Raw genomic sequence first — 24327 nt, 5'->3', positions numbered from 1 at the left:
GTTAAGACCATACTTGCAATTTCAACAAGAACAGATAACTAAGAATTTGATTTAATTCATTCCTAGATGTACCCTGCGGCTTCGCCCGGGTAATTTTGGGAGGCAGCGTACTGCTACATAGTCTACACCTATAGTCATATATGGGATTTTAAGATTTTTTCACAAACATTTTTTATCTTACGTAATTTTTTTTTTCAATCAATAGTACTGTTATTTCTAATACCTCCAACAACACGTGTTTAAAGTTTCATGAAGATCGGTTCAGTAGTTCCCGCTCGAAAGCGTAACAAAAAAACTTGCACTCACATTTATAATATTAGTAGGGATTGTTAAAATTATGTGCCGTCAGCAGAATTTGTTTCAAAAAATATTTGAGAAAATACCAGAGCAAGAACTTTTTTTTTATTTATTTGAACTCTTTATTTGTATACCACAACATTTAAAATATAACAAAAACAGAAACATCGAAAGAAGTAGTAATACAAAAGGCGGCCTTATCGCTTAATAGCGATCTCTGCCAGGCAACCTTAGAATTAGGAAAAAAAAGAGGAGAATAGACTGCTGGTGGTACAAATATTAAAATACATACATGCAAATAACTACATGCTAATACATAAACTAGTGTGCACAAATAGATAAAAAGTAAATAATATAATAAATAAATAAATATAAAAATAAACTAATATATATAATAACAACACTTACATAATTAAATACTTTTAACATACAATAAATGAGTAAGTACATATATACATACTATTAAAAGTCGTTAACAATATAATGGGCCTTAACTGCTCTTTTAAATATCGCCAGTGATTTGGATCGTCGTATGCTCAATGGAAGCGCATTCCACAATTCCACAGCTCGTACGCTAAACGAACGCTTATAAAATTTTGAGGATTATGAAAATAAAATTTTATGAATCATTCTAGAACTAAAAGGACAAATAACATTTAAAAGGTGTCTCAACTAAGAGTCGTCGAGTATAATAAATCGTTTAAACTGCGACATTGTGTGTGCTGGAACCAACTTAATACCTTCTTTAAGAAGACATTCCTTTCATTTTAAAATATTATCTACTCTTGTAACATAAAACATACCATAACGTACTGTTCAGGATTATGGAAATGATGTAAGGAATGCATCTTAACTTCTTTAGCTGGATTGTAAGTAACTTACACAAAATTAATTCGGTTACTTTTAAGTCTGTTATAGATGATTTCTTTTTAATTATTATTTTTTGTTTTAATTTTAATTTAATTTAATTAAACTTTTACTTTGGGTTTTAGATTAGAACAAAACTTGTTATTATTAACATTTAGACAAAACTACAGTTCGAACTATAGTTGTTACCTGTTTTGTTTACCTAATAACAATATATAATGCTGAATTGTCGGGTCCATTCTGAACTCACAAGCGGTACTCTATGGCCTGTCTAAGATGATATACTTTACAACATCACTTAGTATTATAAGAATATATAAAATAGGTTAACATTGCGTGTCGTAATGGAATGCATCAAAATATTCACCATCATCATCATATCAACCCATTAACGGCCCACTACAGTACAGTCTCCTACCACAATGAGGAGGGGTTAGGGCCGTAGTCTACCACACTGACCCAGTGTGGATTGGTGGACTCCACACACGTTTGAGAACAGTATCGAGAACTCTCAGGTATGCAGGTTTCCGCACGATGTTTTCCTTCACTTTTTCAGTCAATTAGAAACCAGAAATCTTATCGGTTGAGCCGATAAAAAGTTTTTGCGAGACATTCGCACGTTGACTGATTTTTGTATTCAAGATAGAAGAAGACGATAAATATAAAAAAAAAGGTACATATATAGAAGAAACATACGTTATCTATCGGCTTGCAAGGTTTTGTAAAAGTTAACAGCTTTTAGAAAGAAGTATTACAGAATGGTAGTCTTTTTTACAAAATTTTATTATAATTATACAATATTAAAACCTGCAAGTAAAGTGATTATTTACATAATTAAACTACTAATACTTCAGTTTATTCAAACTCAAAACGAAATGAAGCAGGGAAAAAGGGCATTCATAGACTTGTTCGCAGTAATCTGGGTCCAAAACTTCATTGTACACATTTGCCACTTCTTCGGTGAAATCTTCTTCATGTATTGGAGCACTGGAACAAATACGTTGAGGTTAGTTTCTGATATAAAAATAATTAATGTCTGAGAATAGTATATATTATTAGAACTTTGAAACATACTGGCTAGATATGAGCCCTATTTAATAGCTGAGGTTAAGATCCATCGAGCAATCTTAGACTTGCATCTATTAGTAGACTTCGGTTGTGACTAGTTATGCCTCACCAACTAAGGCTTCGCGCCAAGCTATTTAGCGTTCTGTTAGAAACCAATCCTGTATAAGATATTGTGCTTTGGAATAATCTGTATTATTTGTATTTTCTTTTTTTATTATACATTTATATATATATATATATTTAGTTATTATATTATATTTATGATTATGCATGTCTATTTGTTTTCGAATATATATGTATATTATATAATTGCTCTATCCCGCCCTCTTGCACCTGTTCCAAAGGAACAAGTGCATGGGAGCCAAAGGTTACCTGTAACAGATTGCTTGCGGCAACAAGGCCGCCTTTGCATGCCTACAATTTATGTTCTTTTATTTTATATATTCTTTATTTTACGTATATTTTTATGTATGTGTGCAATAAAGTTTTTCTTCTTCTTGTTCTTCAATCCGATAACACAACTTTCGTGCCCCTACTAGATTGGCCCCTACCACAGAATTAAGAAAATACAGTACACGTTGTACACGGCTAATATTGAAGCATCAAAAACCACTCCACTTTGAAAGAGTTTCTCGTACATGCGGTTATTTACTTCATTCCAGTTAGCAGTGTACAGTAATTGTTTTGCATCTAATGTTCCAAATGTTTACCATAAAATGGGCAATTTGGAAAAGATTTTTAGCTAGCAATATTCCGCAGGTGTGAAGTGAGACGTGCGCGGGGCGTTTTCACTGTATTTGGACATAAAGCATTGCATGCAATAATGGTTGAATAAGGGTTCTTTATGTTTCTAATTCTGTGCCCTTTACCATGTTTGACTAAATTATCTCTGGCCATCAAGTGAGATTGCAGTCATGGCTCCAACTAGTGGTGTAATCTTTGGCAAGCATACCTTGGCCCAAAATGTATGTATGCAAAAAGTGTTTATGAAGTAAGGAAACGGTTTTGCACGTAAAAGCAAAACCTAATTTATTATTATATTTTCGTTTTAAATAATATAATATTTCGTTTTAAACTTAAAACCAAATTGTTCGCCACTTGATGCCACTACATACCACGACAATATAGTAGTACGTTTAATAGGAAAAAAAAGAAACCAGTAAATTGTTCATATCTACATTATTTAACACTACATATGTCCACACAGGTACGTAAAATAGTTTACAAAAAGCTTCGTTACGTAAAACTTGTATAAGCTTAAGCGGTACATACACTTTTATTTGGAATTTTAACACATACGACACTGTATTTGATGGTTGTTTTATTATTTGTTGTATTAAACCGATTACAATAAAGTTAATTAATACAACGAAGACTGCATTGTTTCGCAGTTTAACTCTTTGACTGCCATCCCCCGGTTATATCCACTGTTAAGGGATACAATTTACAAATTAAAATACAAATTTTTTTATATGCATAAAACTTTGTAGGTATACATGTCTAGTCATAATATATGACATGCAAATCTTAATTTAAACAAATTCATTTATGTAATAACTAAAAAACATTAAAATAAACAAAATCAAAATAATCAAAATAGTCGGCTGAATATGTAATAAATTAATTTATAAACATGGAATGTCAATTAAAAAATAACATATAATATTAGTACCTAAATAAATTATATTTTATTATCCAAGAACTCCCTTACCGAGTTATAGCATTTATCAACCAACCAGTCACTTAATTTAGCCTTGAATTTCAATAATGGAAAATCTTTAATAGCTGTAGGCAATTTGTTGTAAATCTAAATGATATTATGATTACAACTTTTAGTTATTACTGGATAAAGGTTGACAATAGGGAAATGGCGACGTTTACCCCTGTTTAAATTAACTCGTAAATTGTTTGTTTGAAAAATTTATTCCACACACATTTTATTAGAAACGGGTTAAAGGACACAAGTTACATAAACAGAGTATTATAAAAAAAAAAATTACGAAAGAATAGTATTTGTGTTATAAATACGACGGTTTTACCTCAAAGTTTATCGCAAAGATAAATAACTAGTATTTATGGCGGTTTTGGTTATTTTTCCCGCGTCCACGTTAGTAACGCCTCTTGGTGCCTTCGAGATAAACTGCGCAGTAGGTGGTTGTAATATATCAAACCAAAATCTTACAAGGGCGTTATATGGGACGGAGAATTTTATTCTCTTTTCACTGAAAGATTACGCAGTGTGTACGGCTATTAAACATGTGTACAGCGAAGCAAACTTTGTAAAAGTCGATCGATCATATTTTAATCATCATCTTAAACACAATTTGACGGCCGATTGGCGCAGTTTGCAGCGACCCTGCTTTCTGAGCTTAAGGCCGTGGGTTCGATTCCCACGACTGGAAAATGTTTGTGTGATGAGCATGAATGATTTTCAGTGTCTGGGTGTTTGTATGTATTTTCTAAGTATTTATGTAGGTATATATTTATTGACCCACCATGCTGCTCCAATGTGTGTTGGTGGCCTCAAGTGAGTATTCATCAGTTATCAAAACATATGGATAGTCCGCCAACCGTCAGGAGTGATTACAATCTACTCTGTTAATTTAAGTTCTAATCGATTAAAAAAGTTCGCCGCGCCATTTATCTGAGAGCGTGTTGAGCCATCCATTTCTCTTGATTATTATTATTATAAAATCCAATAATTTGCGGTGTCTGGGCTTGTCATCGGCGTAATCAATCATAAGCCACGCAAACCGCACTGGCTGATACGACACCGCTATTAATATGACCAATTATATGTTACTACCTCGATTGTTAGCTATAGATTTTTTTTTTTATTTATACACTTTATTTGTACACCACAAATAGTAAAAAAAGAACAATGGACATAACAAAAATAAACTTAAAAAGTAGGATACAAAGGGCGGCCTTATCGCTTAGTAGCGATCTCTACCAGGCAACCTAAGGATTAGGAAAACCAAGGGAAACCGATTGGTGGGGTGTATAATTATTATATACATACTTACGAACAATTACACACTAATACTTATCAAGATTACACATAAAATACTAATAATAATAAATATAAAAAATAATAAACTAATATATATATACTAAAACATACTTAAATATGAGTAAGAGCTGTTAATCACTGTCGTCTTTATTGTTCAAGATAATGGGCTTTAACAGCATTTATAGATCACTGGGTTCTATTCCAAATTTGAAAATTATGGGTCAGAATTTGTTAATGAACTCCTCTTTTAAAATTCTGAGTAACTATTTGTCCGGAGTTTTGGTGGCGTCAACCCAGTGTCTCGAATGGTACGTTGACGTCAGTCCCAATAATTATCACTTACATGTGATTAATTAATGTTCTACTACATATTAAAATTTTTTTCATGAACATTTTGTCTTCATAATGTATTATGCTAGTTTAGCTAGTCTAATCTGTTATATATATATTTACACATATTTATACACTTTATACATATATTTACTGTTTTGGTTTTTTCTTGTTTTCACTTTCAATTTGTGCAATCAGGACTTTATCTATCTATCTATCTGTCTTATCCGTACTATGAGCTGTCACAATTATCATCCTAAATTACATAGCTCATTGCAGTAATTGTTTTGCATCTAATGTTCCAAACGTTTACCATAAAATGTGGAAATTGGAAAGTTTTTTACCTATCAACATTCCTCAGGTGTGAAGTGAGACGTGCGCGGGGCGTTTTCACTGTTTTTGGACATAATGCATTGCATGCAATAATGGTTGAATATGCATAACTGGTCTTATCCGTACTATGAGCTGTCACAATTATCATCCTAAATTACAAAGCTCAGTTACCTTTAGAAGAAAAGCTTACAGATTTTAAGTGCTGTTAGATTTTATTACTAAACCGATTATTCATAGTAACAGTACTATAAACACGTACAATAACCACGAACACAGTTAACATGGGCAGGAGACAATTTGCTCCCCGGTGTAACTAACCCAACTGGTTCCTAACTAATTTATCTCCGTATAGTTTCATTATTTGTTAAATAATACTGACTAAGACCCCAACCTTGTTGTACCATAATAACTCAAGACTTTTAGAGCGTTAAAGGAAAATAGGACCTAGATAACCACTAGATCCCATTATCAAAATAATGTCTTCTTCACCTCATCATAGCATATTCTACTTTATTTCCCTACACCAGGCATTCATATCTTCATTAAACGGCATAGTGGTTTCACTAATTATCTCTCGTTACTCTTAGTACAGGAAGAAGTCTTTATGGTATCAATATATCTTATTGAAATAATCGCGGCCGATTGGTGCAGTGGGCAGCGACCCTGCTTTCTGAGCCAAGCCCGTGGGTTCGATTCCCACAACTGGACAATGATTGTGTGATGAACATGAATGTTTTTCAGTGTCTGGGTGTTTATCTATATATAATAAGTATTTAAGTATATTATTCATATAATTATTCATCAGTCATCTTAGTGCCCATAACACAAGCTACGCTTACTTTGGGGCTAGATTGCGATGTGTGTATTTTCGTATATACTCGTATATTTATTTATTGATATAATGGTAGTTGCTAGCCCCAACGCGTATCGAAACGGCGGACTCCTACCCGAGCTCGGACTTGAAAATAGTCGATTGTAATTTCCATATTCCACTTCTTTAAAAGTTCAAAATCAGTAGTGCGTATTTTATCTCTCAAACGTTTGCCTCCACAATGCCTTTACACATCATCCGTACTACATTTCATATGGACCCAATACTAGCACACCGGCTTCGGTGCTGAGCGTCCGAACGCATCGCCCCTTATAGTAGTCGCATAGCGAGGCGGGCCTTATGCATATATGAAAAATTAAACTGTTAAAATATATTTATTTTATAATGCCATGTTTTAGTACGTCTCTAAACTTAACTATTGAGCCAGGTTTGATCGAATTTGGTTACGAAATAAAATTATGAGTCCGATTTTACGTTCTTTAAAAATATTGTTTATTTAGTGAAGTAGGGTAGATTCATTACAAAATAAAAATGTATCATCTACTACAGCTTTATCAACTCTCAGAGCATTGGCGCACTAGTGGAAATAATATTCAAATAATATGCGTGTAATAATAAATGAGGGTAAACTTCTTGTGTTCGATGTCCCCGTGCTTTAGCAGGTGGATATGTTATTTATATCCCCTGTCAGCGGATATAACTTTTCTCTCCCGTGCCTGCAATCCCACCTGCAGGGCTACCTGCAGGTGGGATTGCAGGCAACAGGCGCCATAAATTAAAAAAAAGGCATCTTATTTATACTATTACTTTGGTATTATATAACGGCCAATTGGCGCAGTGAGCAGCGACCCTGCTTTCTGAGTCCAATGCCGTGGGTTCGATTCCCACAACAGGAAAATGTTTGTGTCAAGAACATGAACGTTTTTTTAGTGTTTGGGTGTTTATATTATAAGTAGTTATGTATATTATTCATAAAAATATTCAGTCATCTAGGACCCACAAGCTACGCTTACTTTGGGGCTAGGTGGCGATGTGTGTATTGTCGTAGCATATTTATTTATTATATTTTTTATTTATTATAGGAAAAACACAATAAATAAATAAATAAATATATTACTACCATACACACATCGCCATCTAGCCCCAAAGTAAGCGTAGCTTGTGTTATGGGTACTAAGATGACTGATGATTTTTATGAATAATATACATAAATACTTAGAATATACATATAAACACCCAGACACTAAAAAACATTCATGCTCATCACACAATCATTTTCCAGTTGTGGGAATCGAACCCACGGCCTTAGACTCAGAAAGCAGGGTCGCTGCAAACTGCGCCAATCGGCCGTCAATGGATGGATATATATATTATAAGGTCTCTTTGAAGCCATCATACAATCTGTAATTACTGCTCGTGTTATTGGCGTAATGAATCAAAAGCCCCGCAAACCGCACTGGCTAATTCGACGCCGCTATTAATACGTCCATTAATGCCTCATTGGCTTAGTTAAGTACTGTCCCTACATACCAATATTGTTTTATTGTCTCGATTTACACAATACGTTATGATAGCTCTTTATTTGCAACCTGTCTGTAGCCATAGAGACTGTCTGTAATGGCAATTTCAAAAAAATTACAAAGTTTTCTCCAGTCTGGTGAGGTCTGCTCGGCTTTGAGCGTTGCTAGTTGACACCATACCAAAAAGACGTGCCATTTAGCTATTAAAGTTTCAATTCGATGCCGCTAAGAAACCAATTTGAGTTATAGATTATACGCGACATGATCCTAACTGTTAGCCCTTAGCCTTAAAAAATTACTTACTTAGGTGGTTGAAACTAAATGCTATGTTTTAGTGCAATTAAAATATATATAATTGGTATATTTAAAGCCATTAGACATTTAGCCTAGGGGCTGTGGCTTTCTTTTCTCCAACCATACAAAGTTTTGCCCGGTAATGACCACGCTGGGCAGGCGGGTTGGTCACCTCATAACATTACCATAACGCAGGTGAAACCGCGAGAAACAGCTAGAACGATATAAAACTCGGTAGTTAACTAGCATCAGCTAGTGTAAAGCCATTGAAATGAATATTATGAATTAATCCGAACACGTATAGATAAGCGTCACGTACGCGGATTATAAGGCAATTAACTTGATACGGAGAACATTCGACATGAAAACATACGGGATTTAATACTTCGTAGAACAATTTTAATAAGATTATTATCAAGCTATTGCATAGCTTCTATCGCGGGCCTTGAGCGTGGAGACCGAATCCAAAAATTCCGTAAGGAAATTAATCTAACACCCTCCCACTCCGACCGGCACAGCGGTGATACTTTTTAGTTTTGCCATCAATCGATGAATAGCAGATCTTTTAATTGCATAAGTTGATAAAAAATGCTGTGCAATAGCTTTACCGCGGCAGTCCCCGAGCACACGTCTTTTTTAATATTATTGAAATTTACTCTCACGACCGTGTACAAGACAAATAGAAATAGTGCGCCAAAACAACATTAATATACTTACTTAAATACATAGAGATTAATTATAAATTCCCAAATTTCTTTATTGCACACATACACATACTAACAACAAAAATTAACAATAGATAAACTTGAATAATGCGATGCAACGCTAATCTATCACAGACAACCATTGGCGAAAGTAGTTCTAATAAGCAACGGGTTGGTGCGGCAATAAGACTTTGGCCCTAAAAAATATTGCAAAATATAAAATAATCCTGCGCGACTTAGTCCGACTATAAGTCAACCTTAAAAGATATTTCGATTTATCGAAACTGTTACGCAGCGTACGCAGCGGAAGCTCTCAAAAGAAAAGAAACCCCGATTTTGAAACATTATTCATTGGTGCTATGGGTCTTACCGTGATGGTATATATATATATATGGTAGGATTGCTTTCAGCACTAAAGCCGCCTTTGCAAGCCTTTTTTTTTAAATATTGAGTTTGTTTGCAAAAGTGTTTCTTCTTCTTCGTCAAAGCAAACACATTCCTAACCTTTAAAACTAATACCAAGGGCTCAGTGCAATATAAATTCGAATGTTTACAAGTATAGAACGCGTGGCGTTAAATGTCAGTGTGTACGATAATTTTACGCTTAAAATTATCGTGTGATAATTAAAATTTCCCTCGCCTTAATATTTTCTATGAATTTATAATCTTCCTATAGTTAATCCAATCCATCATCATTGTCATTAATATCCCATAGCTGGCCTCACATCTCACTGGAATGAGAGAATTATAGCATTGACTGCCACGCTACTCTGTGGCAGATCGCGTAACGTGTTCTTAAAGTCAAGGCGCATGGGTGGCCACCGATATTTTTCTTAACGCCAGCTGGTTGATACTAATAGAAAAATCAACACCAACATCTCGTGATCCTAAGCCGCAAATTCTAAGTACTAGACCACCAATGCAATCCTCTCCATACTAATATTATAAATCAAAAGGTAACTACGTTAGTCTGTTATCTTTTCTTGCTCAAACCCCTATTTTTTATTCATCATCTTCGTCCTGTGTGTTGGGACCGAAAATAATAGAGTTTTAAAGAAAAAATTTTTTTATTCTGTTTACGCCACCAACCACTTTTTCACACCACATAAAGTTTTTTTTGTAAAAGTCTTACATTTCTGTAAACTTTTTGCATGCTACTGACGGATTAACTGTTAATGTAACATGTATCAAAATAATAGCAACCTTATTTTTACACTTAACAACAGTTTTTGACGTAAATATTGGCAGTACTTGTGTATGCATCGATTTCAAAATTTACGTCATAAAATACATTTCCAGAGCATGGTACCATAATTACGAGTATAATTTAACTAGTAACTTACGTTTTAAACTAATTTTACATGCCTTTCTAACCATGCGACTATTTCAAAAATATAAAATAATTATTAGTGAAGGATTATTTTTTGAATTTCGGTTTATTATTATTCAATGTACATCTTATGTCGTATATTGCAAATCTCACACATCCGATAAAAGTATGGAAAAAATGTGAAAGGAACGAAAACCTTTAAGAACATATTGAACGTAAACACTTCAAAAGAGAATATGATAACATTGTATCTGATTGTATCGGTTTCCTAATAAGCAAAACACTCTGCGGAGCTTTTGAAAGGCACTCATGGCAGATCCTTGCGAAAGCTTCTCAGCTTTAAATAATGCCATTCAAGTAAAGTAGGAAGTTTTAGGTATTCTGTGACGTGTGAATAAGGATGCTTTTTACCTGACTGCGGTTACTCAAACGAAAGTTATTTATGTTTAAAGAACTAAGCGTATGTGTATGATTTCAGTATACTGTTGCAATTTTCAATCATTGTTATTTACTATGTTCGATAATATTCAGGAACCTTCGATTTAAGAATCAAATTTTAAAGTTAATTATTTTTATCAACCTTTGACAAAATATATTTTAAGATAGTTATTTAATTCTATTACCAAATACTCAGCAGTGTCTACTGGAATAGTAATATTTTTTTATGCTTCCCGAAAGTTTAACTAATAAAAAAAAACAAAGTTTTCGTTAAAGGTAACTTTGACATTTTTCTATAGAGAAAATTTTACTGAAATATCGTAAGCGGTTAACTATTCAGTCCGATATATTGTCAAGAATAATATAATATAATTTCTATGAAGAACTACATTGATTATTAATACTTTAAGGTCTTACCACCCTTGGCGCACGCTAAGTAAAGAATTAGAAAACTATGAAACCTATATTAAAAGGCGATTATATTTCGATATAATGTGTTAGGGTTTAACATTCACTGATATTCTCCTCATCCAATTCATACGAGAACGATACGTACACCATCTGTTGGTACAGTTTTCGATAACATTAAACCTAAATTCTTGTTGTCTAATTTCCTAGACGAAAGCAAAACTTCGTGTTGCTTTATTGTTTACCTACCTAGCACAGTGTTAAGCGCTGCGTTTTTAAAAGTAAAAATTCCAGGAGTTCCCGTCTGAGATAGTTTGGAAATTTATAACTTCTAAATTTTCTCTGATCTGTTGATGCGGGACACTTCGGTCATAGCTAGGTTGTTACCATCCTACCGCCAAGGGATTAAGCGGTCCAGTAACATGCCGTAGAACCCGATTAGGGGTAGGTAATCTATGGGTAATTAGTTTTTTGCTTGATGCCCATTTATTGGTGCTCAACTGAAGTCGAATCGGTATTTTATTAACTTACGTGAAAATAGCCCGTAAGAGGTCATGGACAAGTGATTTTCCCGGTGGAGCCAAATTACTTCTTGCTTCGCAAATACTTCTCAATATACATGCGCGTCCATTAAGGTTGTGGCTGAAAATATCAAAAATCATTATAACCATCATATATAATATATATTTTTAAGATTTGCAATAATTCTAGGACTCCCCGGACAAAGGCCTATGGATATCATCATCATCCTCATAATATCAACCGGCCCACTATATGGGCCTACCTACAATGAGAAGGGGTTAAGGTCGTAGTCCAACACGCTGGCCTGGCTCCACACACCTTTGAAAACATTATGGAGAAATCTCAGGCATGCAGGTTTCCTCACGATGTTTTTCTTCACCGTCGAAGCAAGTAATATTTTGTTTTTATTATTTTTAATTAGTGTTTTTACCTATACTTGGAGGAATTATCAATTTTATATGCCTTTCACATCAATCTTATAGCGACTGTAGCGTCATCTAGTAGGCACGTTGCAGTTTCGATCTACTTTTTCAAAGGTCCATATTACAATGAGACACGTTTGAAACAGGAGATGACACATTGCTTTTTTTATATTTTTATAATTTTTATTAGTGTTTTTACCTACACTTGGAGGAATTATCAATTTTATAAATTTTAAATGCATGTAAAAATTTTCGGAACCGACAGGATTTGAACCTGCGACTCTCGGGCAATCGCGACCTGAGCGCTTTCACCAATTAAGGTACGGCTCTCCTACCGTCGATACCGAAATTAGTATATGCCTTTATTTAGTTTATGCAAATTTTTATATGCATTTTAAATTTATAAAATTAATATTTTGTTTTCTTAAACACACATAACTTAGAGGTGCGAGCTGGGATTCGAACTCGGCCCCTCGAAAGTGAATTGAATGTCCACTGGCCTATTACCGTTGCAATGGGCTTCACCGATGGATATACTGAGTGGAATAAATAAAATGAAATACTCGTACATCTTCGTCACTATCACACTTCTGTAAATAGAATAATGATCACCTAAAAGTTTGTGAAAATCCATCAACATTCACTGGCGCATATTATACTTCTCCCAGTTCGGATTGGTGGACTCCACACATCCTTGCGAACGTTATGAAGAACTTTTAGGCAAGGTTTCCTCATGATGCTATTCATCCCCGTGTAAACAAGTGATATTTTATTTTTTCAAACATGCTATGTGCGTGTACAGCACCTCTAGCTGGGTTCAAACTCGGCCCCCGAAATTGAAGTCCACTCGGATTTCAATTGCTACTTACTTACTGTCAAAAATCGAAACCTTAAGAATGGGCCAAGCCATTTTAAGAAATACAATGTTTTTTTTTCAAGAAATTCAATGAATTTCTTGATAAATTTATGTCATGGGATAATCGACATTCCCAGCATAAAAACTTACATGCAAAACCTGAGCTTTCTGTAGAAAAAAATATTTACAACTCACTATTCAATGGCCTTCTGAAGCCGTTCCCAGAACTCTCTTTTCTGTCTGTGGTGGAGCTTTCTTCTGTAGTAAGCATTAGTGAATTTTGCGTCAGGAAGAGGGAAGAGTACGTCGATCTCCAGAGCAATGTTCCAGCCCGCTGGCGCGTGGGTCATGAACGCTTTTACAAGGGATATGGTGATCTATGTGGGAACAAATCAGTCACTTAATAAATAAAAGAACACCCGGCAAAGTTTTTTGTGGGCTTCTTCTTAGACCAGAGTGTGTTTAGAACCCTTGTAGCTTTAGTTTTAAGGTTACGAATGTAGTTATCGCCATCATCTCACATCCAGTACATATTTTTATATGAAATGTACGCATCAAAAGTATCTTTGATTTCAACTTTCTATACTCACACTCATTATCGAGAAGTTTTTGTTTTATCTTATAAAACTTTATAACTAATATAATTTATTGGCTACGTGTGAAAAGAAGAGTATTCAACTCTGGGATAGTGATCGGCTCATCTTAGTTTTCTCTTACCACTCGCTACACTCAGAATTTTAAAAGTAGCATACTTGCTTAGCTCGGTAGTTACTCTAAATTCCTCGGCAGTGACTAAATACAGCAATGCTCAGGGACTATACTTGCACTAAGGTATGTTAATATTTTTTTATATAATAGTCAATAATAATAATAAAGCCTTTTATTATTGAATAAAACTTAATTGCTTAAAACATCAATATTCAAACTATTATTTAAAACAAATGTTCCTTATTTTTCTTATCGTAGATTTTTCTTACAGTAGAGTAGATGTTTCGCAGTTCAGTAGGTACGCCCTTTGGACGAGGCCTCCTCTATTCCTATACATGCATCTCTATCACGTGCCGGTCTTTGACACTTAATTATTTATATAGCTGAATATGAAGTGCGTAAAGATTCACTTTTAAAAGCTATAGTGAACGTTAACAGCTAACCATGTGACCTTAAAGAACTCAACCTGAGTTACAAACTGCAACGTTGGTAACATAACAGCTGGACAGGAAAATCATAATCACACAATCAAACAATCACAATCACACAATCACGGTCATACAATTACAACCCCAACTAAACAATCATACTTCACACAATGATAACCATACAATCAGATTCATACAATCACAATCACACAATCACAATCGCACAATGACAATCGCACAATCACAGTCACTCAATCATAACCACACAATCACAATCACACAATCACAATCGCACAATTCCAATCACACAATCACAATCATACAATCACAATCACAATCGCACAATCACAGTCACACAATCACAAACACACGTCGCACATCCCAACGCATCGCACATATTTGTTAATCTTTCGATAAACGGGTCTAGACTTGAACCTGTATAACTAAAACTGGAATAGCTAGTCATTAGCTATCCTTGATTTTGAATGCTACGAGATTTGATTGCCAAGAGCTGTTGCCTTTTAACTCTCGCTTTATAGATATTTTGTGAATAGGAAGTTGTAAGCGACAGCTGGCAGGTGCATAGACTCACTTCCTGTTATTGCCTTCTAAAGGCACCGGACTGTGCAAATCGCTTTTGCGAATGAGCTTTCGTAGGGCTGTAACTAACAACTAATGTTAAGGTTAAATAAATATAATATACTACGACCTTACACACATCGACATCTAGCCCCAAAGTAAGCGTAGCTTGTGTTATTAGTACTAAGATCACCATGATTATCATCACATCAACCGATAGACGTCCACTGCTGGACATAGGTCTTTTGTAGGGAGTTCCAAGTTCCACGGTTCTGAGCCGCTTGGATCCAGCGGCTACCTGCGACGCGCTTAATGTCGTCTGTCCACCTCGTTGGGGGTCGACCAACGCTGCGCTTACCAGTTCGGGGCTGCCATTCCAGCACCTTGGAATTTGATTTTTGATTTGCAATTGATGAGTTTCTTAATGACAAGGTTGCTTGGAAGCATCCGGCTCCGCTTTCATCTCTCACAAGATAAAAAAATGAATGTTAAAATGTAAAATGTAAATTTTTGATGTTGGAAAAGAGCAACTGCTGAGTTTCTTGCCGGTTTCTTCTCGGTAGAATCTGCCTTCCGAACCGGTGGTAGAGTCACTACACACGGACAGACATGACGTTTCAAAAGTGCTTGTATTAGGCCTACTTGAAATAATGAATTTTGAATTTTGAATTTTTGAATTTTGAATTTTTTTGGGACCCCAACGTCCATCCCTTCTCTGAACTATGTGCTGTATATGTTATTAAGATAGCTGATGAATAGTTTTATGAATATAATATACATAAATACTTATAATAACCCTGACACTGGAGAACAATCATATTCATCACACAAACATTTATCTAGTTTTGGGAATCGGACCCACCGCCTTGGACGCAGAAAGCAGGGTCGCTGCCCACTGCGCCAACCGGCTGTCAAAGGTATTCAGAAAATAATCCAAACTAATCAAAAAAAATACTAGCGAAAGATTTTCGTTAAAAAAGACTAGCGGTACCTTATAATTTTGTCAGCTAAAAGCATCTGCACGGCTAGCATGGACAGGAGACAATTATATCCCCGGGGACAGCATGAAAATGTATCTTCTCCCACAGCTTGATCAACTCTCAGAGCGTTGACGATTTTCAGTTCCCGTGCTTTAGCAGGTGGTCATGTTATTATGTCCACCTGCTGTCAGGGGGTAAAATTGGGGGATATAATATTTGACTCCTTCCTGCCCCGCTGGTAATTTATGTAACCAGGAAGCGTACAATGTGGTAAATAGTAAGTGACAAATCAGAGAAAATTGAGAAATTATATATTCCCATATTATCCTTCCATTTATAAACCCCGCTAGGAAGGTGGAGAGAATGTTGGTTAAACTCGTTCAGAATTTTACTAAATACGTATAAAAGATCTTCCGATTGACACTTATAGCATAAAAATATATTTTTTTAATTTATTTCCGTCGGTCTGTTAACAGGAACTTTTTACGTAGAGGATTTCAGAGTGGGTTATGAGTAACCCACTCTCAGGCTACGTTTAATTTCACAAAACTACTGACGTTTTGTTTCCGAAATATAACCCAAATTTTTAGGATATCAAGGTATGTTTATATACACTGTCCTTTAAAATAATACTGCTTTACGCGTTGCTAGTAAGGATGAGAGTCTTGATAAGAAGGTTGGTGAAGCTCAGACTAGACTTTGATACCAATCCCCATTTCACCCTTTTATCTATATATATAAAAGAAAGTCCCGTTAGTTACACTATTTATAACTCAAGAACGGCTGTACCGATATGGCTGAAAATTGCTGGGTGTGTAGCTTAGAACCAGGAGACGGACCTAGTATACTGTTTATCCCGTTCGACAGTCCTTATATATATATATCTATATCCTACAACTATAAAACAAAGTCGTGTTAGTTACACCATTTATAACTTGAGAACGGATGGACCGATTTTCATTATTTTTGATTTCTTTGATTCCTGTTAATCCGGAATAGGAGAATAAGTATTAAAATACAATATTTTTTTCAAATTTAAAATCAAAACAATTATCTAGCCGTTCATTAGTAACAAATCACAACTGACAGCGCACGTCAAGTTGTCTAATCTTAAAACTGTTGATGTGACCTATAGAGAGGTTCCGGAGTAAGATAATTTTACGTATTCTACTTTATAAAGACATTGAAATGTAAAATATATTAAGGCGAAATAAAATTCGCGGGGATAGCTAGTTTTAGATAAATTATTTCTAAGTAAATCCTTGTTAGCAAAAACCGATCAGGGGTGTAGGTTGCAAAGGTTAGAGGTACGTACTCTCACATACCAGCAAGTGAAATAAAGCTAGCTTGTAGAGGAATAAAAAATAGAGTCACAGATGCTAAGAATTTTCTCGCCAGATTCATTCCCAGAGCCAGAATTCCAGACTCTTCCGTAAGCGTACTGCCATGCATGCCATCGTATGCCGGTAAAGGATTCTTTTGATAAAATTCACATACTTTGAAACATGGATCTCGATCCGCCTCTATTGGAACTCCGTAAAACTATGCAGCCTTCATACACTAAAGTTTTAAATAGTAGGGTAGGGAAGGACGCGTAACTCTCAGTTAGGGGCATTAAGAAGTTATTATCTGTAGAATCCGCACACCTCATAATTATAAGTTAAAATGCTATCAGAACTGTGTGTTAACTGTATTGTTACTCCAGTGACTTCGAATCACGAGGTCCTAGGGTCGGTACCCAGGTCGGGCCAAAAATTAACAGTTAGGCCCTTTTCTTTTCGTTTAGTACCTAAATAGTAAATTGACATTGTTCTTAGTCAAATATTCCTCAAATAGGTCCAAAGATGACACTTATGATGAGTAGATGAGTTTTTTATTTATAAAAAATATACACGCGGTAGTGAGACGATGGCGATAACTACATTCGTAAACTTAAAACTAAAGCTTCCAGAGTTCCAAGCTATACTCAGCTGGGTTTTTGCCTCCGCTCTTAGGAATGCAGGTAAAGTAGCTCCGGGTTTTGTCACTAATTTGTGATGATTATCTAAAAAGATCGGCAAAACGCATTGAAGTCGTGTGATGGGTTTCTGCGTTCTGAAACCCATGGGTCTATTTCAATCATGAAGCATCTTCATCTTGATAGAATTCCGCCGGCGACTAAAGCTCGAGCGCGTTATGTCGGGTGCTGATCCGTTTTTGTCGCTTCGATAAGTTGCTTGGCCATTTTGAAAGTTGTTAATTTTTAGCTTGATAAAAAGTTGTGTAGCCTTAAAAAGCCCTGAGCTCATCTTAATTTCCAACCCATGCTTTATTTGTCAAAATTTATTGCTCTTACTGTGATTTTAATGTGATAATTTGCTCGAGATGAACGAAGCCGCTGGAAGAAGCCAGTATTTTATATCCAATTTATATTTTATGATATCCATATCAATTCATTACATCGTAAAATTGAAATTACTACCAAATTAATCGCCGAAATACCGATTCCAATATTTGATTAGAATCGAGGGTTGTCAACGGATATATCACCGGCCAACTAGTTTATAAAGTAATGTTCATATTTAACTATTGCCCGCGACTTCGTCTGCGGTTATTTCGAGTTTTTTTAAAAAACCCACAAGAAACGTTAAATTTCCCTGGATAAAAGAAGCCTATGGCCGGAATTTTTTTATTCTCTTAATTTTATTAAAATAATTATCAGCAACTTTTTCGGGATAAATATTAGCTTATGTTCATCTCCAGATTTTGATATTAATGATATTAATGATTTTGATATAATGCCTAATTTCGCCGAGATTCATTCCTTACCGATGTTCAGCTTAACCGTTAGGCTTAACGGTTAAACTGAAAATTGGTAACGAATAAATAAATAAATAATAATAAATATACTATAATATTACACTACGACACACGCATCGCCATTTAGCCCCAAAGTAAGCGTAGCCTGTGTTATGAGTACTAACATGACTGAGGAATATATTTTTATGAATAATATACATAAATACAATATACAGATAAAACCCAGATACTAACAACATTCATGTTTATCGCAGAAACTATTTTACAGTTGTGGGAATCGAACCCACAACCTTGGACTCTGAAAGCAGGGTCGCTGCCCACTACGCCAATCGGCCGACATAACAAATACGAATACCAGTAGGTTAGTGGAAAATATGGAAATATTTTTTTTAATAAACATTCTAGTGAGTGAGTGAGTGAAGTGAAGTGAAGTGAGTTCTACTAAAAAAGATATAATGCCATTCTTTTTTTGTCGAATGATACAAAAGTATCATTAAGCAAAAAATCCTTATTATTTAATTTACATAAAGTGCAAAAGACGTTTAACTTCAAAAAGTTACTAAAATATAAGTCAACTTTAAAAAGGTTATTAAGTAATTATGCTCCTTATTTCAGGACATCGAACCTACTGTCACACGAACTGATAAAGTGCAAATTTACCCAAGGTTACTCAAAGATTTCAAAGACCAAACGCTTCGTTCGGTCAATTAATGGGTTTTCTTAACGGGTTCTATATAGTTGTCTAAGCTTACCGTTAAAGGACATTTTATAAAGTAATAATAGTTGGGAGTTTTCCAAGAATAGCATAAAGTTTTGTCCTATGTACTAAAGAGTAAAAGTTTTATTAAATCGTAATTTATGAGCTGCAAACAATCAGCTTCAAATAAGTTTAAGGGGACAAAATAAACTTGTGATACTCAGTTGTTTTTCTATTTCATAAGTAAAATTTTATAATGATTTTCAATAGGTAGGTTCCTTATCCTTATGAAAAGATTAATTTATTTATTAGTTAATTTATATGTTTGTTTATTTAAAAAGCAGCCTACTTTCTGCCTCCTAGGTAACTCTAAGTATAATAAAGGTTTAAATGCAAGATTCTCGTAGACCAATTTATTATTGTTTACACTTTATTTTATATAAAATATTTTTAATAATATTAATATCATCGGTAGACGACTTACCACAAAATTTGATCCATCTGGGAATGTAAGATGCCGCCTTTTTCTTATAGAATCAAGCGATGTTTTAACATTGGGACACCAATCTGTTTTATTCGCATTAACAATCACAAGCACTAACATAGAAACAATGGCGACAAGATGCTGACACTGCATTATTATTATCACAACAATAATTCTCTAAGAGCTATAACCAACTCAGTCTCACTGCATGAAATCTTTCTAACAAAACAAGCTCGCGTGCTTCAACATACACATATCAGTTTATTTACTGTACAACTTAGTACGGAGGTACTTAAGAGGTAACAAGCTCTTTATCGCAATTCAAAAATTACATTTTAATTTATTATTACAATTCACGTCACTTTAGGCTGTGGAACTTATGGATAGATTATGCCCCAGTGCTTCTAACGCTGATCATTCATAGAATTAGCAAATCCGTCTGTTAAGTGAGTGACCTAAGAAGCAAAAAATAAAAAGGATAGAATTAGCTTCAGAAAAAAGGAAAGGAATGGAAAGAGAGGAAGTGGATATTAAAAAAACTACTAAGCATTTTCTTCCATTTTATTTTCATTCTCAATAGAAAGTGTCAAATAAAAACCCGCGTGTTATTATTGTGGTTGGGCATCTCTTAATAATTATCTCTGTAACATCGGGAAAATAAGAAGTTTCTAACTCACAAAACCTCACATTTTCAATCGAGTTATTGGGAAGGTAAACGGATAACACATAATAACTTTAAGCAAGATGCGTTGCGCTCGGTCGACCTTCAGCCACTTTATAGGTAAATATTTTTAAAATGGATAGACTACGATGGAGTTTCATGATTATCCAATATTCTCGTATTAAACTGATTTAAGGCTAATTTTCAGCTCTCAAAATAACCGTCGTAAAACAATATTTCAATCGCGTTTCTAATTTAGACAGCCGGTTGGCGTAGTGGGCAGCGACCCTGTTGTCTTAGTCCAAGGCCATATTTGTTTTTTTAATATCCGGGTATTTGTCTGTATATTATAAGTATTTATGTGTATTATATTCATAAATGCCAATGTGTACATCGTCGTAGTATATTTTATTTATTATTTATATATAATTTCACTGAAGGAAATTGTAATAACCCAATATATACTCAAATATCAAGTAATTTTCCCTATAGTTTCCAAATAAATAATTAAATGATCATGGTCATTTGAGTGTTTTAATCACTTATCAGTTCTGTAAGATATTCTCAATACTATGATTATTTGTGTTGACAGGTATTTTAGTGGCCCATTGATTTGATCAGCTTTTCAGATAATGGAGGTTTAACAATGATGTTAATCAATTGAATGCGTCATTAGGTTGTATTGACGTAGTTGCTTGATACTTGCTTATATAATTTGCATATGTCATTTAACCGAAAACGTAGGAATCTAAGAACTCAAAGTTCTTAAGTTAATATAAATTTGTTTACATTTTGTGAAAATAAACAAGATTATAATGCCTTGATTGTAAGGTGGGTATTGTAATGGAGTAGTTTTGCGTCGTCAGATAATATAAATTAGTGGTCAAAGCTAGTATCTTGACGTTTATGGAATAAAAATATAGCAAGAAATAAAATTATAATTTTAGGCTTTATTGCGTAATGTATAAAGATGAAAAAAGATCGATATTCTCTAAAATAACTAACAATCCTAGTTGTTGTAGAGTTAGGTTCTTTAGCTAAATGACAAAGCTCTCAGGAAATTATCATGGACAATAAAAAAGCAATACTATTTGAACCCTTATAATTTAAGTCTCCTGTCTCGTGCGTTTTAAAGAAAAAGTTTTTTTTCATAATATGTAAACACTTTAGGGGAGGTGAAGTTTTTAGAACTTTATCGGAGAAGGATTTTCACGTGAGTTGCAGAAAGTAAGATAGACAGAAACGGCAAACTTATGAAAATCCTCCAAATCCAAAAAGCCAATAGATAAATATCTGGCAATGAACTTCCATTGGTTAAAACAACGACGAGGGTGATATAAAAACTGCGGGAACCCGAAAAATTTTAACAGCTGATGGTAGACGCAATACGGGTCGTACTAGATCAGTAAACAATATCACGTGAGTTGTAGAAAGTAAGATAGACAGAAACGGCAAATTTATGAAAATCCTCCAAATCCAAAAAGCCAATAGATAAATATCTGGCAATGAACTTCCATTGGTTAAAACAACGACGAGGGCGATATAAAAACTGCGGGAACCCGAAAAATTTTAACAGCTGATGGTAGACGCAATACGGGTCGTACTAGATCAGTAAACAATATCACGTGAGTTGTAGAAAGTAAGATAGACAGAAGCGGCACACTTATGAAAATCCTACAAATCCCAAAAGCCAATAGATATATATCTGGTAATGAACTTCCATTGGTAAAAACAACGACGAGGGCGATATAAAAACTGCGGGAACCCGAAAAACTTTAATAAATGAATTTTAGCAAATTTACGATCGGAATATTCAATGCGGCCCAGCATTTACACCAATCTGGTAAAGCTGAAACGGTTGTCAGTTTTTCATAGTCGCGAACCAAATTGAAATCTATCAATTGCTGTTCCTTTTTTCCCTTTGTTTACATTTACTAGTTCGATACAGAATGTGAAAAAGAGATATCAGATTAAAAACAAATTGAATAACTAACTTATGTTAGTTTTTTTTAACAATTTTTTCATTTCGATATTTGTTTTTGAAACTGATGTCCAATATAAATTGTTAGGGGAGTGTGACGAGTGCCCAAAATGTTTTGAAAGTTTTGGAAATAGAATTACCAGATCTGTGAGAGGGCAGGCAAGCTCTTCTATTCATCTATAATTGTATTGCTTTTTCTGACAGGATAAACTCTAGTTGTCCATTTAATTAACAGCGTTTATTGTACACAATCAACAAACTTGAAATGGAGATGACCCCAGTTAGCAATTGTCAGAAAAATTATACAATACAGAGCTGAAAAAAATATTAAAAAACCGAAGATCCACCTTATTGTAATGAATAGATGAAGATAAATGATAACGTCACTCTTTGAAATAAAGATACTTTTATGTTACATTATTTCGTCTATTATAAATGCTTATATTATAATTTCGAAATTGGTTATGTTATTACATTTATTTATCTAGTTACCTTTTATTTGTATACCACAACATTAAAATATTCAAAATATAATAAAAACATGAAGAAAGAAGTAGAATACAAAAGGCGGCCTTATCGCTTAATAGCGATCTCTGCCAGGCAACCTTTGAATTAGGAAAAAAAAGAAGAGGAGAATAGACTGCTTTCCTCGGCTCAACGTACGAATCTTGATGAATGGCAAAGATGGGTAAAGTTTCCGGAGGATATAAAAATATCTGATCTTCACGAAATTCTCCATACTTTAACTAAATCTAACTTATAATTGTGATCATCGATATGGTGACTACCGATGCTGAAAACAAGCAAAGCTTCATGGACGGATGCGCCAAAGCAGTATATGGATAAATACATTATGTTGTAGTAGTAGAAATGAGACTGTGATTCCCTCCCTTAAAATAACTACTTTAAGCAAACACAATTGCTAATCAGAATTTATCAACTTTTACGTGAATTCGCGTCCACCTTTTAGAAAAAGTTCTTTACTGTTAGACAGAATTAATTGCGCATTCATATTCTTTTCTCTCTCTACTCTATTCTATTCATTCGTCGGCCGTTTGGCGCAGTGGGCGACCTGCTTTCTGAGCCCAAGCCTTTGGATTCGATTTCCACAACAGGAAACATTCGTGTGATGAACATGAACGTTTTTCAGTGCCTGAGTGTTTATCTGTAGTTTATAAGTATGTATGTATATTATTTATAAAATTAATCATCAGTTATCAGTACCCATAACACAAGCTACGCTTACTTTGACAAGATCGTGTTGCGTGTATTGTTGTAGTATATTTTTATTATTATTTATTTATATTAAATTTTACGTAGTATTGATGTTTTATAGAGTGCGTCAATGCGCATGTGGAAATTTTAAGGAATATCTTTACTATTTCTACCAAGTAAAGCAGGCCCGTTCGCTGACCCGGGATGTTTGATCAAGGAATTAGACCGACAGGCTACTCCACTCATTACGTTAGTTTAACACCTTCGTGTATTTCCACTCGAGCGATCCAATTTACGCCTTACTGCTTGAATATTAATGTTGACATTTGCATTTCGCGATACGTGCCGAAATTTTCTGTCCCCAGTAATTTGTAGAACTATCTGAACTGTACACATTTCTCAACCTTCCGTAACAATTTTTATGTGCTTAAACATTTTATTTACGGCATCAAAATCGTGAACCATTTATTGTTATATCCGATTTCGTTACACCTTGCCAACTTTAATGAATATACGAAACTTTTTGATATACGATTGATTACGTCATTGTTTATTCTGTTG

At 34.5% G+C, this 24327-nt stretch overlaps 1 protein-coding gene across 1 annotated transcript; it reads right to left on the bottom strand.

Annotated features, from left to right (window-relative positions):
* Window positions 1-2006: 2006 nt before the first annotated feature.
* LOC120632756 lies at window positions 2007-20062 on the bottom strand. The gene is made up of 4 exons (XM_039902745.1): window positions 19910-20062; window positions 13430-13611; window positions 11966-12076; window positions 2007-2151 (listed from the first exon to the last, which is right to left on the bottom strand). The coding sequence occupies exons 1-4, from the start codon at window positions 20060-20062 to the stop codon at window positions 2007-2009; spliced, it is 591 nt and encodes a 196-aa protein (XP_039758679.1).
* Window positions 20063-24327: the final 4265 nt, after the last annotated feature.

Source organism: Pararge aegeria, chromosome 20 (genome assembly GCF_905163445.1).
Source record: "Pararge aegeria chromosome 20, ilParAegt1.1, whole genome shotgun sequence".
NCBI lineage: Eukaryota > Metazoa > Arthropoda > Insecta > Lepidoptera > Nymphalidae > Pararge > Pararge aegeria.
Note: the sequence above shows the minus strand (reverse complement) of the source record. Positions and strands in the feature narration are given on the sequence as shown.